The sequence below is a fragment of the Engystomops pustulosus genome, chromosome 7 (assembly GCF_040894005.1).
Source record: "Engystomops pustulosus chromosome 7, aEngPut4.maternal, whole genome shotgun sequence".
Classification (NCBI taxonomy): Eukaryota; Metazoa; Chordata; class Amphibia; order Anura; family Leptodactylidae; genus Engystomops; species Engystomops pustulosus.
The window spans coordinates 91,474,031-91,489,836 of NC_092417.1; the positions used below are offsets into that span (position 1 = coordinate 91,474,031).

General features: G+C 47.0%; 1 protein-coding gene across 1 annotated transcript; it reads left to right on the plus strand.

Moving 5' to 3' along the window:
- Nucleotides 1-4,304: 4,304 nt before the first annotated feature.
- On the plus strand, nucleotides 4,305-15,769 carry PDCD5 (programmed cell death 5). The gene is made up of 6 exons (XM_072117223.1): nucleotides 4,305-4,493; nucleotides 7,789-7,829; nucleotides 8,649-8,710; nucleotides 13,873-13,964; nucleotides 14,169-14,240; nucleotides 15,395-15,769. Exons 1-6 carry the CDS (start codon nucleotides 4,428-4,430, stop codon nucleotides 15,437-15,439), a joined length of 378 nt encoding a protein of 125 aa, XP_071973324.1. The 5' UTR covers nucleotides 4,305-4,427; the 3' UTR covers nucleotides 15,440-15,769.
- The last annotated feature ends 37 nt before the right edge of the window (nucleotides 15,770-15,806 follow it).

Below are 15,806 nucleotides of genomic sequence, written 5' to 3' on the forward strand. Positions count from 1 at the left end.
TGTATGTGCTGTGTGTGTGTATGCGTGTGCTGTGTATGTGCTGTGTGTGTGTATGTGCTGTGTGTGTATGTATGGGTATGTGCTGTGTGTGTGTATGTGCTGTGTGTATGTGCTGTGTGTGTATATGCTGTGTGTATGTGTTGTTTGTGTGTGTGGGCTGTGTGTGTGGGCTGTGTGTGTGTATGTGTGTGCTGTGTGTGCTGTGTGTGTGTATGTGCTGTGTGTGTATGTGCTGTGTGTGTGTATGTGCTGTGTGTGTGTATGTGCTGTGTGTGTGTATGTGCTGTGTGTGTATGTGCTGTGTGTGTATATGCTGTGTGTATGTATGTGCTGTTTGTGTGTGCGGGCTGTGTGTGCGGGCTGTGTATGTGCTGTGTGTATGTATGTGCTGTGTGTGTATGTATGTGCTGTATGTATGTGCTGTACAGTATATGCTGTATGTGTGTTTATATGCTGTATGTATGCATGTGTGTGTATATGCTGTATATACCATATGTATTTGTGTATATACTGCATGCATATGCAGTATGTGTGTATGTGTATACTGTGTGTGAGTATATGCTGTATATATATGTGTTGTGTGTATGTGCTGTGTGTGTGTATGTGCTGTGCGTGTGTATGTGCTGTGTGTGTGCTGTGTATGTGCTGTGTGTGTGTATGTGCTGTGTGTGTATGTATGTGTATGTGCTGTGTGTGTGTATGTGCTGTGTGTGTATATGCTGTGTGTATGTGTTGTTTGTGTGTGTGGGCTGTGTGTGTGGGCTTACTATTTCCGGGGCTTCCTGATCAACCAGCCTCCCACTGTCGGTCCCACCAGCCAGTGTAAGTGTAAGTCCCTATATATGTAAGATTAATGTATGTATGCTGTATGTATGCATGTGCTGTATGTATGCATGTGCTGTATGTATGTGTATGTGCTGTGTGTGTGTGTATGTGCTGTGTGTGTATGTGTATGTATGTGTGTGCTGTGTATGCGTGTGCTGTGTGTGTGTATGTGTGTGCTGTGTGTGTATGTGCTGTGTGTGTGTGCTGTGTGTGTATGTGCTGTGTGTGTATGTGCTGTGTGTATGCTGTGTGTGTGTGTGTATGTCCTGTGTGTGTGTGTATGTGCTGTGTGTGTATGTGTATGTATGTGTGTGCTGTGTATGTGTGTGCTGTGTGTGTGTATGTGTGTGCTGTGTGTGTATGTGTGTGCTGTGTGTCTATGTGCTGTATGTCTATGTGCTGTGTGTGTGTATGTGTGTGCTGTGTATGTGCTGTGTGTGTTTGTGCTGTGTGTGTATGTGCTGTATGTATGTGCTGTGTGTGTATGTGCTGTGTGTGTGTATGTGCTGTGTGTGTATGTATGTGTATGTGCTGTGTGTGTGTGTGCTGTGTGTGTATGTGCTGTGTGTGTGTATGTATGCGTGTGCTGTGTATGTGCTGTGTGTGTGCTATGTGTGTGTATGTGTATGTGCTGTGTGTGTGTATGTGCTGTGTGTATGTGCTGTGTGTGTATATGCTGTTTGTGTGTGTGTGCTGTGTGTGTGGGCTGTGTGTGTGTATGTGTGTGCTGTGTGTGTGTATGTGCTGTGTGTGTATGTGCTGTGTGTGTATGTATGTGTATGTGCTGTGTGTGTATGTGCTGTGTGTGTATATGCTGTGTGTATGTGTTGTTTGTGTGTGTGGGCTGTGTGTGTGGGCTTACTATTTCCGGGGCTTCCTGATCAACCAGCCTCCCACTGTCGGTCCCACCAGCCAGTGTAAGTGTAAGTCCCTATATATGTAAGATTAATGTATGTATGCTGTATGTATGCATGTGCTGTATGTATGTGTATGTGCTGTGTGTGTATGTGCTGTGTGTGTGTGTATGTGTGTGCTGTGTATGTGTGTGCTGTGTGTGTGTATGTGTGTATGTGTGTGCTGTGTGTGTATGTGCTGTGTGTGTATGTGCTTTGTGTATGCTGTGTGTGTGTGTGTATGTCCTGTGTGTGTGTGTGTGCTGTGTGTCTATGTGCTGTATGTCTATGTGCTGTGTGTGTATGTGTGTGCTGTGTATGTGCTGTGTGTGTATGTGCTGTATGTATATGTGCTGTGTGTGTGTATGCGTGTGCTGTGTATGTGCTGTGTGTGTGCTATGTGTGTGTATATGCTGTTTGTGTGTGTGTGCTGTGTGTGTGGGCTGTGTGTGTGTATGTGTGTGCTGTGTGTATGCGTGTGCTGTGTGTGTGTATGTGCTGTGTGTGTGTATGTGCTGTGTGTGTATGTGCTGTGTGTGTGTATATGCTGTGTGTATGTTTGTGCTGTTTGTGTGTGTGGGCTGTGTGTGTGTATGTGCTGTGTGTATGTATGTGCTGTGTGTGTATGTATGTGCTGTATGTATGTGCTGTACAGTATATGCTGTATGTGTGTTTATATGCTGTATGTATGTATGTGTGTGTATATGCTGTATATACCATATGTATTTGTGTATATACTGCATGCATATGCAGTATGTGTGTATGTGTATACTGTGTGTGAGTATATGCTGTATATATATGTGTTGTGTGTATGTGCTGTATGTGCTGTGTGCTGTGTATGTGCTGTGTGTGTGTATGTGCTGTGTGTGTATGTGCTGTGTGTGTATGTATGTGTATGTGCTGTGTGTGTGTATGTGCTATGTGTGTATGTGCTGTGTGTATGTGCTGTTTGTGTGTGTGGGCTGTGTATGTGTGTGCGTATGTGATGTGTGTGTATGTGCTGTGTGTGTGTATGTGCTGTGTGTGTGTATATGCTGTGTGTGTATGTGCTGTGTGTGTGTATATGCTGTGTGTATGTATGTGCTGTTTGTGTGTGCGGGCTGTGTGTGTGTATGTGCTGTGTGTATGTGTGTGCTGTGTGTGTGTATGTGCTGTGTGTATGTATGTGCTGTATGTATGTGCTGTACAGTATATGCTGTATGTGTGTTTATATGCTGTATGTATGTATGTGTGTGTATATGCTTTATATACCATATGTATTTGTGTATATACTGCATTCATATGCAGTATGTGTGTATGTGTATACTGTGTGTGAGTATATGCTGTATATACTGTATGTGTGGTTATATGCTGTATGTAGACACATGCATTTAAATATGTATATGGTGTATGTGTGTATCTGCTGTATATATGTTTGCTGTATGTATATGCATTATGTATGTATACATTAGTGTATGTATACACTATATATACTGTATGTATGTGTGCATATGCTGTATATAGATTCAGTATGTGTATATGGTGTTTTTATACTGCGTGTATGTGTGTACACAGTGGGTGTATACCATATGTAAAAGAATGTTATGTATGTATGCTATATGTATGTATATAAATAGTATGTATGAAACTTTGATGCATATAAACTGTATGAATTAGTGTATAAATGTATATATGAGTACATTACTGTGTGCATATGAGTGTATACGTATGTATGTGTGAACAAGTACATAAAAGTGAGTGTAGAATGTTATGTGTTTTTATTTAAGTGTATAAAAGTGTGTCATTGTATAAACGTATGTGTATGCATACATTTTTTAAGAGGGAAGGGGGCCCCATGCAGAAATCTGCTATGGGGCCCTGCCTCTCCTAGTTATGCCACTGCACACGCGATCGGATTGTGGCGCATCAGCGCAAGCTTGCATGGAACACAGATCGGGGGGCGTGGACGTCGAACAACCCGACTCATTTAGACGGAATTTAAAAACAAATTGGGTCGCAAGATCAGCACTCACATAGACCGGGAAGAAGAAGGTGAACTCTGGCGGACCTCAGAGGGGGAAGCGACAGATGCAGGAGATTGAACGCACAATCTTAGTGAATCGCGGCAGCTCCGAATCCTCGTCGGACATTCCGAATCAGCGTTGTCGTCAACGGGACGGGTAAGTAAATATACCCCAATGCCTTAATGGCAAATGAACAGCCAATCTGGCACATTGATGCCCCTCGCAACTACCCATGGCTATGATTGGCCAGGGAGGCACTGGGTCAATGGTATGAGAACAGCACACGGGGTAAGCATGCTACAATGGAGCGTGCCCGCATGCAAGCACCTCTGTCTCCCCTCTAAATCTCCTGGAAAATAAAAAAGAAATGTTAACATGTAATAAAATGTACATGTAAAATTTTATTCTGTAGCTTTTAGTTGATAACTAAATTCATGTAATTTCAGATACTTTTGGAAAATTCGTTAAACTATGGAATTCTCCATAGAACATGAAGCAAGAGCTATAAATATGCGTTTCTATGGCAACAGCCTCATGAATCGAGTCCTGCTGCTGAATCACAGAGAGCCGGCATTACCAATCTACTAGTCATGTCTATTCTGATGCTTTAGTGTGCTCTGAGAGTACCGGTGACGTCAGCGTACGCGGTGACGTAACACGCAGACGGTAACGGGTGGGAGGCTTGTCAAGCGATCTGAGGGCGGCGATGGCGGACCCTGAGTTGGAAGCGATACGGCAGCAGCGGCTGGCAGAGCTGCAGGGGAGGCAAGGGGTGAGATGCCAGAATAGGGAGGGGCAGCGTGTTATGCCATGTGCGAGTACACCCGTGCACTGTACACCACGGTCCTCACTCTCCACATCTACATGTGCCCCTCTCTCCGTACACTGCACCCACAGATCTGCGCTCTACCGGCCAACATGTATGTGCCTGAGCTCCCAAAGCTATTTCTGTATACTCCACAGGCCTGTGCCCCCCACTAGTCTGTATACTCCACAGGCCTGTGTCCCCCACTAGTCTGTATACTCCACGGGACTGTACCCCCCACTAGTCTGTATACTCCACAGGCCTGTGCCCCCCGCTAGTCTGTATACTCCACAGGCCTGTGCCCCCCGCTAGTCTGTATATTCCACAGGCCTGTGCCCCCCACTAGTCTGTTTACTCCACGGGCCTGTGTCCCCCACTAGTCTGTATACTCCACGGGCCTGTGCCCCCCACTAGTCTGTATACTCCACAGGCCTGTGCCCCCCGCTAGTCTGTATATTCCACAGGCCTGTGCCCCCCGCTAGTCTGTATATTCCACAGGCCTGTGCCCCCCACTAGTCTGTATACTCCACAGGCCTGTGCCCCCCACTAGTCTGTATACTCCACAGGCCTGTGTCCCCCACTAGTCTGTATACTCCACGTGCCTGTGCACCCCGCTAGTCTGTATACTCCACGTGCCTGTGCCCCCCGCTAGTCTGTATACTCCACGTGCCTGTGCCCCCCGCTAGTCTGTATACTCCACGGGCCTGTGCCCCCCACTAGTCTGTATACTCCACAGGCCTGTGTCCCCCACTAGTCTGTATACTCCACGTGCCTGTGCCCCCCGCTAGTCTGTATACTCCACGGGCCTGTGCCCCCCGCTAGTCTGTATACTCCACGGGCCTGTGCCCCCCGCTAGTCTGTATACTCCACAGGCCTGTGCCCCCCGCTAGTCTGTATACTCCACGGGCCTCTGCCCCCCGCTAGTCTGTATACTCCACAGGCCTGTGCCCCCCACTAGTCTGTATATTCCACAGGCCTGTGCCCCCCGCTAGTCTGTATATTCCACAGGCCTGTACCCCCCACTAGTCTGTATACTCCAGGGGACTGTACCCCCCACTAGTCTGTATACTCCACGGGACTGTACCCCCCACTAGTCTGTATACTCCACAGGCCTGTGCCCCCCGCTAGTCTGTATACTCCACAGGCCTGTGCCCCCCGCTAGTCTGTATATTCCACAGGCCTGTGCCTCCCGCTAGTCTGTATATTCCACAGGCCTGTGCCCCCCACTAGTCTGTATATTCCACAGGCCTGTGCCCCCCACTAGTCTGTTTACTCCACGGGCCTGTGTCCCCCACTAGTCTGTATACTCCACGGGCCTGTGCCCCCCACTAGTCTGTATACTCCACAGGCCTGTGCCCCCCACTAGTCTGTATATTCCACAGGCCTGTGCCCCCCGCTAGTCTGTATATTCCACAGGCCTGTGCCCCCCGCTAGTCTGTATATTCCACAGGCCTGTGCCCCCCACTAGTCTGTATACTCCACAGGCCTGTGTCCCCCACTAGTCTGTATACTCCACGTGCCTGTGCCCCCCGCTAGTCTGTATACTCCACGGGCCTGTGCCCCCCGCTAGTCTGTATACTCCACGGGCCTGTGCCCCCCGCTAGTCTGTATACTCCACGGGCCTGTGCCCCCCGCTAGTCTGTATACTCCACGGGCCTGTGCCCCCCGCTAGTCTGTATACTCCACGGGCCTGTGCCCCCCGCTAGTCTGTATACTCCACGGGCCTGTGCCCCCCGCTAGTCTGTATACTCCACGGGCCTGTGCCCCCCGCTAGTCTGTATACTCCACGGGCCTGTGCCCCCCGCTAGTCTGTATACTCCACGGGCCTGTGCCCCCCGCTAGTCTGTATACTCCACGGGCCTCTGCCCCCCGCTAGTCTGTATACTCCACGGGCCTGTGCCCCCCACTAGTCTGTATATTCCACAGGCCTGTGCCCCCCGCTAGTCTGTATATTCCACAGGCCTGTGCCCCCCACTAGTCTGTATACTCCAGGGGACTGTACCCCCCACTAGTCTGTATACTCCACGGGACTGTACCCCCCACTAGTCTGTATACTCCACTGGGTTCCACCCCCCCCCCCCCCTCCAGTCTGTATACTCCTCTGGATTCCACCCCCCCCCCTCCAGTCTGTATACTCCTCTGGATTCCACCCCCCCCCTCCAGTCTGTATACTCCTCTGGATTCCACCCCCCCCCCTCCAGTCTGTATACTCCTCTGGATTCCACCCCCCCCCCTCCAGTCTGTATACTCCTCTGGATTCCACCCCCCCCTCCTCCAGTCTGTATACTCCTCTGGAGTCCACCACCCCCTCCAGTCTGTATACTCCTCTGGATTCCACCCACCCCCCCCTCCAGTCTGTATACTCCTTTTGGATTCCACCCCCCCTTCAGTCTGTATATTCCTCTGGATTCCACCCCCCCCCCTCCAGTCTATATACTCCTCTGGATTCCCCCCCCCCCTCCAGTCTATATACTCCTCTGGATTCCCCCCCCCCCCCTCCAGTCTATATACTCCTCTGGATTCCACCCCCCCCCCCTCCAGTCTATATACTCCTCTGGATTCCACCCCCCCCCTCCAGTCTATATACTCCTCTGGATTCCACCCCCCCCCCTCCAGTCTATATACTCCTCTGGATTCCACCCCCCCCCCTCCAGTCTATATACTCCTCTGGATTCCACCCCCCCCCCTCCAGTCTATATACTCCTCTGGATTCCCCCCCCCCCCCCCTCCAGTCTATATACTCCTCTGGATTCCCCCCCCCCCCTCCAGTCTATATACTCCTCTGGATTCCCCCCCCCCCCCCCTCCAGTCTATATACTCCTCTGGATTCCCCCCCCCCCCTCCAGTCTATATACTCCTCTGGATCCCCCCCCCCTCCAGTCTATATACTCCTCTGGATTCCACCATGCCCTGGTATTTCTGTATACTCCTCTGGATTCCCCCCCCCCCCCTCCAGTCTATATACTCCTCTGGATTCCACCCACCCCCCCCCTCCAGTCTATATACTCCTCTGGATTCCACCCCCCCCCCTCCAGTCTATATACTCCTCTGGATTCCCCCCCCCAGTCTATATACTCCTCTGGATTCCCCCCCCCCCCTCCAGTCTATATACTCCTCTGGATCCCCCCCCCCCCCTCCAGTCTATATACTCCTCTGGATCCCCCCCCCCCCCTCCAGTCTATATACTCCTCTGGATCCAGCCCTTTAAATCTTTCTGTTCCTTAGTATAAGTTTCTTACAACTTTCTTCTTTTGGTCACCAGGATGCTGGGGGTGAGCAGAACCAGCAAGAAGCCAAGCAAAGGTAATTTTTTATTTGAGACTCCTTGCGCTACTACAACTCTCATCACCAGCTGGTAGTATATTCCTTGTTGCAGACCTTAAGCAATAGCTTATCACTCTCCAATAATTCACTGCACATGAATGTACACATGTCGGGGGCCACAAACAAGGGGCATATGAGCAGCACTTTGTCCTTGCCCTATTTATGACAAGACACTGTAAATGTTTGTGCCTTCTTTCTTCGAACACTAGATGGCTGGGGCGGTTATTTAGGCAGCATGTAGTTGTTTACTTCCCTCTGGTGAATCTGCACATGACTTCTTATCCATCAATCAGCAGCAAGTAAACTACAAACAAACACACACACCAAGGAGGAGTTGTTTGAATTTAATATGTATGTATATAATCATTACTATACTGTAAAGGATATGTTTATTGGGAAGCACGTACTACTAAATGGAGGCTCTAGTACCTTGTAGGGTCATCTATAGAGTACAAGATAAGACATTATTTTTTAGAATTTTATATCAGTTTATTAGATATAACATAAGCAGTAGTGGAGAAACAATGTCATGTAAAGTGCTGCAGGGAATATAGCCGTTTAAACCAGTCTCTAGACTTAGAATTCCTTTATGTGGACATGGGCCCACAAAGACATTATTACTTTCCATTACATGTTCATTTGGGGGAGGTGGAGAGGAGTGTTTGTAGAGGTGGACATAACCTTGAGGCAATCAGAGGGCTGGATATAGCAGATGAGCCTAAATAGACTGAACCACAATGAGGGATACTAGGAGGCTTGAAAATAATTGGCACCCATCTGAAAAGGTTTCTGTTACAGGGAAGAGGAGATGAGGAATAGCATCTTATCTCAAGTCCTGAGCCAGGCTGCTCGTGCTAGATGTGAGTATCCGCTCCACTTTGGAACTGCATTTTGGCTCTTATATGCCATATGTACACTGAATGAACATCAGTGTATTAGCAGAAATTAACCCCTTGCCTTTGATGCCTTTTATAGAATCTGCCCTGTCTCACTATAAGTGGTTAGAATTTTGAAATGCTTTAACATATCTAGGGGATTTTGAGATTGCGTTACCAGAAAACAAAACAATGTACTTCACGATAGTTTTTGGGTGATATGTTTTGTTTAATTATGAAAAAATGGAAATTTGGATACAATTTAGAAAAATTCTCAATTTTTAAAGTCCCAAATTTTCTGCTTTCCAGACAGTCATACAACTCAAATAACACGATAACAATCAGTTACAGAATGTCTGCTTTATGTATCTGCTTTCCAGACAGTCATACAACTCAAATAACACGATAACAATCAGTTACAGAATGTCTGCTTTATGTAGGCATGTGTCCTCTTATCTTTCTAGGACAGTGGTGGCGAACCTATGGCACGGGTGCCAGAGGTGGCACTCGGAGCCCTTTATGTGGGCACTCAGGCCATCACCCCAATTTCACCAAACAGGACCACATCCACCAAATCTTTCTGCAGTCTCAGGCCACTTAAAGGAAACCTACCACCACAAATCTACCTATAAAGGTAGATCGGGTGGTAGGTGAATCAATGGGACGTGAGGATAGCCTTTTTTGTAAACTTTTATTACCCTAATTTTGTTATGCGGCTACTTGGGCGTGGAGTAGCCGCATCTGAGATTACACGAGGCGGCTACTCCACGCCCCGGTAGCCTCTTTTCCCCTCCTACTCACCATGTTCGGCGCGCAGCTGCTCGTAGCTGCGCGCCCTCGTCCGCCGATCCTGCCGTCTGCGCATGCGCAGAACAGCAGGCCCGCGCCTGCGCGGTCACTGCTCAGAAGCCGGGGCTGCGCGGGCCTGCTGTTCTGCGCATGCGCAGACGGCAGGATCGGCGGACGAGGGTGCGCAGCTACGAGCAGCTGCGCGCCGAACATGGTGAGTAGGAGGGGTAAAGTGGCTACCGGGGTGTGGAGTAGCCGCCTCGTGTAACCTCAGATGCGGCTACTCCATGCCCAAGTAGCCGCATAACAAAATTAGGGTAATAAAAGTTTACAAAAAAGTGCGGGGACGTGAGGATTAGCCCTTCAAGGAGAGAAGCTACAATGATGGTCTGAATTTGCCCACCTTCTTTCAACTGCATTGGTGGTCTTAGGAGATCCAATACAATTGAATGATGTTGAAGAACAGGTAACAATAAGTTACTGCTTGAAATGCCACGTTGGCACTTCATGGTAAATAAGTGGATTTTGGTTGTAGTGTGGGCACTTGGTCTCTAAAAGGTTCGCCATCAATGTTCTAGGATATTATAAGGCTAGAAAAATCTACCATCAAAATTAAGCATGATAAACCAGGGGGCTGTACTTGTAGATCCAAGTACTGTGACTGTGGTAATCTTCTTATATTTGTTATCCATGGCCTCTTTTTTTTTTTCTAAAATAAACAAGTGATGTGCCTGCAGCACTGAGGGTACACCCACCAGAGCCCTCAGCCTCCTAAGCGTAATCATAATAGTTTATTTTAGAAGATGGGAGGCCATGTACATTACAGACCAACAGTTCGGACACACCTTCTCATTCAAAGAATTGTTTGTATTTTCATGACTTTAAAATTGTAGATTCACACTGATTGCATCAAAAATATGAATTAACATATGTGGAATTATACACTTATCCACCTTTTGCTTCGATTACTGCTTTGCACACTCTTGGCATTCTCTTGAAGAGGTAATCACCTGAAATGAACTTCCAAGAGTCTTAAACAAGTTCTGAGAGATGCTTGACTGGAGGCCAGGTCATCTGGCGTAGCACCCCATCACTCTCTCAAATTACAGCCTGAAGGTATGTTTGGGGTGATTGTCCTGTGGAAAAATAAATGATGGCCAAACTAAATGCAAACCGGATGTGATGGTTGCTGTGGTACCATGCTGGTTCAGTATACCTTCAATTTTGAATAAATCCCCAACAGTGTCACCAACAAAGCCCCCCAACCCCCCCCCCCCCCCCCCCCCCCACCCACCATTACACCTCCTCCTCCATGCTTCACAGTGGGAACCAGGCATGTAGAGTCTGTTCGTTCACTTTTTCTGCTTCGCACAAAGACACTGTGGTTGGAACCAAAGATCTCAAATTTGGACTCATCAGACCATAGCACAGATTTCCACTGGTCTAATGTCCATTCCTTGTGTTCTTTAGGCCAAACAAGTCAATTCTGCTCGTTGCCTGTCCATAGCAGTGATTTCCTAGCAGCTATTTTACCATGAAGGCTGCTGCACACAGTCTCCTCTGACCAGATGTTGTAGCGATGTGTCTGCTGCTAGAACTCTGTGTCACATTGACCTGGTCTCTGATCTGAACTGCTGTTACCCTGCAATTTCTGAGGCTGGTGACTCGGATGAACTTATCCTCCACAGCAGAGGTGACTCTTGGTCTTCCTTTCCTGGGGCCTGAAGGATTTTGCAATTGCACTTGGTGACACTTTCAAAGTTTTCCCAATTTTTAGGACTGACTAACGTTCATTTCTTAAAGTAATGATGGCCACTCGTTTTTCTTAGAATTTGTATTATGGCTTGAAAAAAGCAGCTAACAGTCTATTCAGTAGGGCTATTAGCTGTTTATCCACCTGACTTCTGTACAACATAACTAATGGTCCAACCATCAGTCAGTTTGGCTGCTTACAACCTATTTATCTATTAAGATAATTTGGAAAAACGGTCAAAAACAGATGCAGTTTTAAAATGCATGCGCTTTTTAACCGACTGATAATGCATGCTTAAAAACTGAATAAAAATGCCATGTGTGGCATCGCCCTTATAAGGCAAGAAATCCCACTCAATAAACCTGACAGGGCACCTGTGGTGTGAAAACCTTTTGTGGTGACTACCTCTTGACTCGAGTATAAGCCGAGGGTGGGAAATGCATTGATTACGGCCTCCCAGTATATAGTCTGCCAGCCCCTGTAGCATACAGCCTGCCCAGCCCCTGTAGCATACAGCCTGCCCAGCCCCTGTAGCATACAGCCTGCCCAGCCCCTGTAGCATACAGCCTGCCCAGCCCCTGTAGCATACAGCCTGCCCAGCCCCTGTAGCATACAGCCTGCCCAGCCCCTGTAGCATACAGCCTGCCCAGCCCCTGTAGCATACAGCCTGCCCAGCCCCTGTAGCATACAGCCTGCCCAGCCCCTGTAGCATACAGCCTGCCCAGCCCCTGTAGCATACAGCCTGCCCAGCCCCTGTAGCATACAGCCTGCCCAGCCCCTGTAGCATACAGCCTGCCCAGCCCCTGTAGCATACAGCCTGCCCAGCCCCTGTAGCATACAGCCTGCCCAGCCCCTGTAGCATACAGCCTGCCCAGCCCCTGTAGCATACAGCCTGCCCAGCCCGCCCGGCATACAGCCTGCCCAGCCCGCCCGGCATACAGCCTGCCCAGCCCGCCCGGCATACAGCCTGCCCAGCCCGCCCGGCATACAGCCTGCCCAGCCCGCCCATCTTTCCGACGTCTCAGACAGAAGACGACCTACAGGTGATGTCAGGTGAGTTTTGACTTTATTTTTTTAGTTGACTCGAGTATAAGCCGAGTTAGGGTTTTTGAGCACAAATTTTGTGTTGAAAAACTAGGCTTATACTCGAGTATATAAGGTATTTGAATGAGGTGTATCCATACTTTTGGTCTGTACTGTATAATAAATATACCGTATATACTTGAGTATAAGCTGACCTGAGTAATAGCCGAGACCCCTAATTTTTCCACCAAAAACGGGGAAAACCTGTTGACTCGAGTATAAGCCGAGGGTGGGAAATGCATTGGTCACAGACCCACCAGTATATAGCCTGCCAGCCCCCTGTAGTGCCCAGCCTGCCCCCTTTAAAAAAAGTAAACTTATATACTCGCTCTCCGGCAGCCCCGATGCGCAGCGCAGCTCTTCTGTCTTCTGTGCCTTTCTTCTTTCTTCTGTAAAAGCCTGTAGGGCGCGGTCATGCTTTTCTCCCGGCCAGCAGGCGCATAGTATGACGCGGCCGCTGCTGACGTCATACTATGCGCCGGGAGAAGACATGGCCGGGCCCTGCAGGTGGAAGCCGTGCTGCGCATCGGGGCCGCCATAGGGTGAGAATATAAGTTGGTTTTTTTTAATTTTTTTTTTCAAAGTGCATTGACAATTTATTAAATTGAGTGCAGTATAAAACTAGAAGGGAGAGATTTATCATGTGCTGATGAAGCCATGGCAGATACAACAGGAGGCTTAGACCTCCAGATATATCTGCCAGCTGTGCTGGCGGCCAAAACTACAATAGGCCCAACCTGGCATAGTTTTTTGTACACACCAGCAAACAATTGAATGTGTACAAGCTATCTAAATTGCGCAGGAACGCTCCATGCTCACCCAATCCCCCAGCGGCTGCTACCCCTTCACGCCAATGTGGCATGGAGATGGTGTAGCTGAAAGAGTAAATGCAAATTCTTGCAGTGCACAAGAAATTACGAATATTTCAGTGCTTCTATGCCAGAAAAGGGGAAAATCTCCCCCAAGTCTTACTGTGCCTTACTGTTTTCTGGGATAAAAGTGTTGGCAACATATCCTCAAAATTTGTATTTGATTGGTTGGGTTACAACAGCCAGCCTTCCAAAGATTAGCTAAGATTCTCAGTGGCTAATAATCAGAGAATTTAACAAGAAGCAGCTCTGTACCCAATGCAGTGGTCAGATCAGATTACTGCAGATCAGCTCCTATTTATTAGATGGGGAGCTAAGCTGCAGCAACTTTGTTTAGCCACTACACTAGGAATGGAGCTGTCTATTTTGTCATGCATTCCCTGGCATCACTATTTAAGACAGAAACGCCCTTTAATGATATGAATGACTAATGCATAGGTATTAGGAGCTAAGATGCATTATCCCCAGGCGCTAGCCTCTACACAGAGAATGGGTTGCACAGTGTTGATGTGGCTTGATTCAGCTGATTGGTAGGGGTCCCAGTGGTCAGACCTTTTCTTACTTGGTATTTATTACCTTGAGGTCAATGTCATTTTATTGGAAAGCGCCTTTATTAGATCCAATTTCTGATTTGTTATTCTTCTATTACACAGTGAATAACTTGGCGTTAGTAAAGCCTGAAAAAGCCAAAGCTGTGGAAAATTACCTTATACAAATGGCAAGATTTGGGCAGCTAGGTGGCAAGGTGGGTGTTTTTTTTTGCATGTGATCATCCTTTAATGTATTTTCCTTGGGCATAGTTGTGCAGGTAGTGTAACCTACCTGTGACACTCCTATGGACTGAATAGTACTCCAAATTGTAATGTAAAGTGACATATTAAAAATGAAGCTTATGTTTACTGTAGCCCTGTAACTCGCTAATACACTCCATACTACTTGTTCTCCTTAGCTTTCTGAACAAGGACTAATAGAGATTTTGGAGAAAGTCAGTCAACAGACAGAAAAGAAGACGACCGTGAAAGTAAGATCTTTATCTGACTGAACAATCAATAAAGGGAATAAATAGTTTTTAAGAAGAGGTGGTAACTAGCAACTAGAAATTGTGGCATAAACTATGGTGGTTATGCAATATTCCATGTATCTATAACATATGATTGCTAACAATAAACATACCTTAATAGGGTTGGTCGCTTATATTAGATAATTAACAATATACATCTATTAAAAGTTCTGCATCAGTTTCTTGATGTGTAAAATGAAGCCCAATGTCTTTTACTTCATCACTAAGACATTTCTGACCATAAAATGGCTGCAGATGGAGGGTCACGTGGCCCTGTCTGTCCATGAGCAATCAACCTGGCAGGATCTTAAGATTAACATGGACATTTCAGGGAATTTTTATTAAGACTGCAAAGAAATGTCTTTCTACCTAGGATGCCAGACTTTGTGCATTACAGTTGAGTTTTTTAAGGTCAACATGTCAGTTTAGTAATAAGGATCAGTCTAGGAATTCCCTCCAGAGCACTCAGCCTAAAGCCGCTTGCCCACGAATGAGTGCAGTCAGAAAACTGCTAAAAATCATGTGATCCTGTGGTTCACTTCAATATTTAGCTGCCTTCAGTGTCTGTAGTTCAAAACTGATGCAAGATTTCTAGAAAAAATTATTGCTAAAATTTCTTTATTATAAAATGCAGCATGATGCATGCATAGATCCAGGCACCTCCTTCCTTCTTGAGGAGCTACCTTACCCTCTGTGATCTGGCTTTACAGACTGTTACACTGTCTCAGCCTCCCCCTTCAGCACTTGTTCAATGAGCAGGAAGTACACACTGCACAAGTGCTGAAGAAGCGGGGGGGTGGGAGACAGTGTAACAGGCAGGTCACAGATAGGCTAAGGTAGACCTTAGGGCTTATTTGCATAATTTTAAAAGTTGTGTTTTAAGAGGAAGGAGGCCATAGACAAATAAAACGATTACCACAATGAGCGTGCAGCCCTGATTTATCATGCTTGCTTTTGATGGTAGGTTTCATTTAAATGGTTACATGCATATCAGGAGCAGTGAGTGTGTTCTGGGGGAAAACTTTGAATGTCATTAAAAAGTTTGATAAATTGCAATTATTTTTTCACCACTCAAACCACTTCCATGCCATTCTGACACCAATTAAATGTCTCAGTTTAACAGAAGGAAGGTGATGGACTCTGATGATGAAGACGACTGAAGGGACACCAGCGTATTACAGATGCTGCACCCATGGCACTGAATGAAACACTTCTACAAGGGATGCGATGATTTTTTTTCATTTTAATTGAGCAATGGTATAGTGTGGTTTTCAGTTGCTGTAAGGACTGATTAAGGTATACTGTTACATCAGCACCGGATGGTACAGCCCTTACTTTCTCAAGTATTACACCCTTCTTAAAAACTAAGTTATTTGGATTAAGGTAATGAAAATATTTTCTACATGAGGGGTTTGGGGGGGGCAGCAATATCTGACAATTGTCAATGCTTTCTCCAGAAACAAAAATTAAAAGACCTTTTTTGTGCTGTATTAGTGAGTTAATCTGTGAGGCTTATTTTGAAGGTTT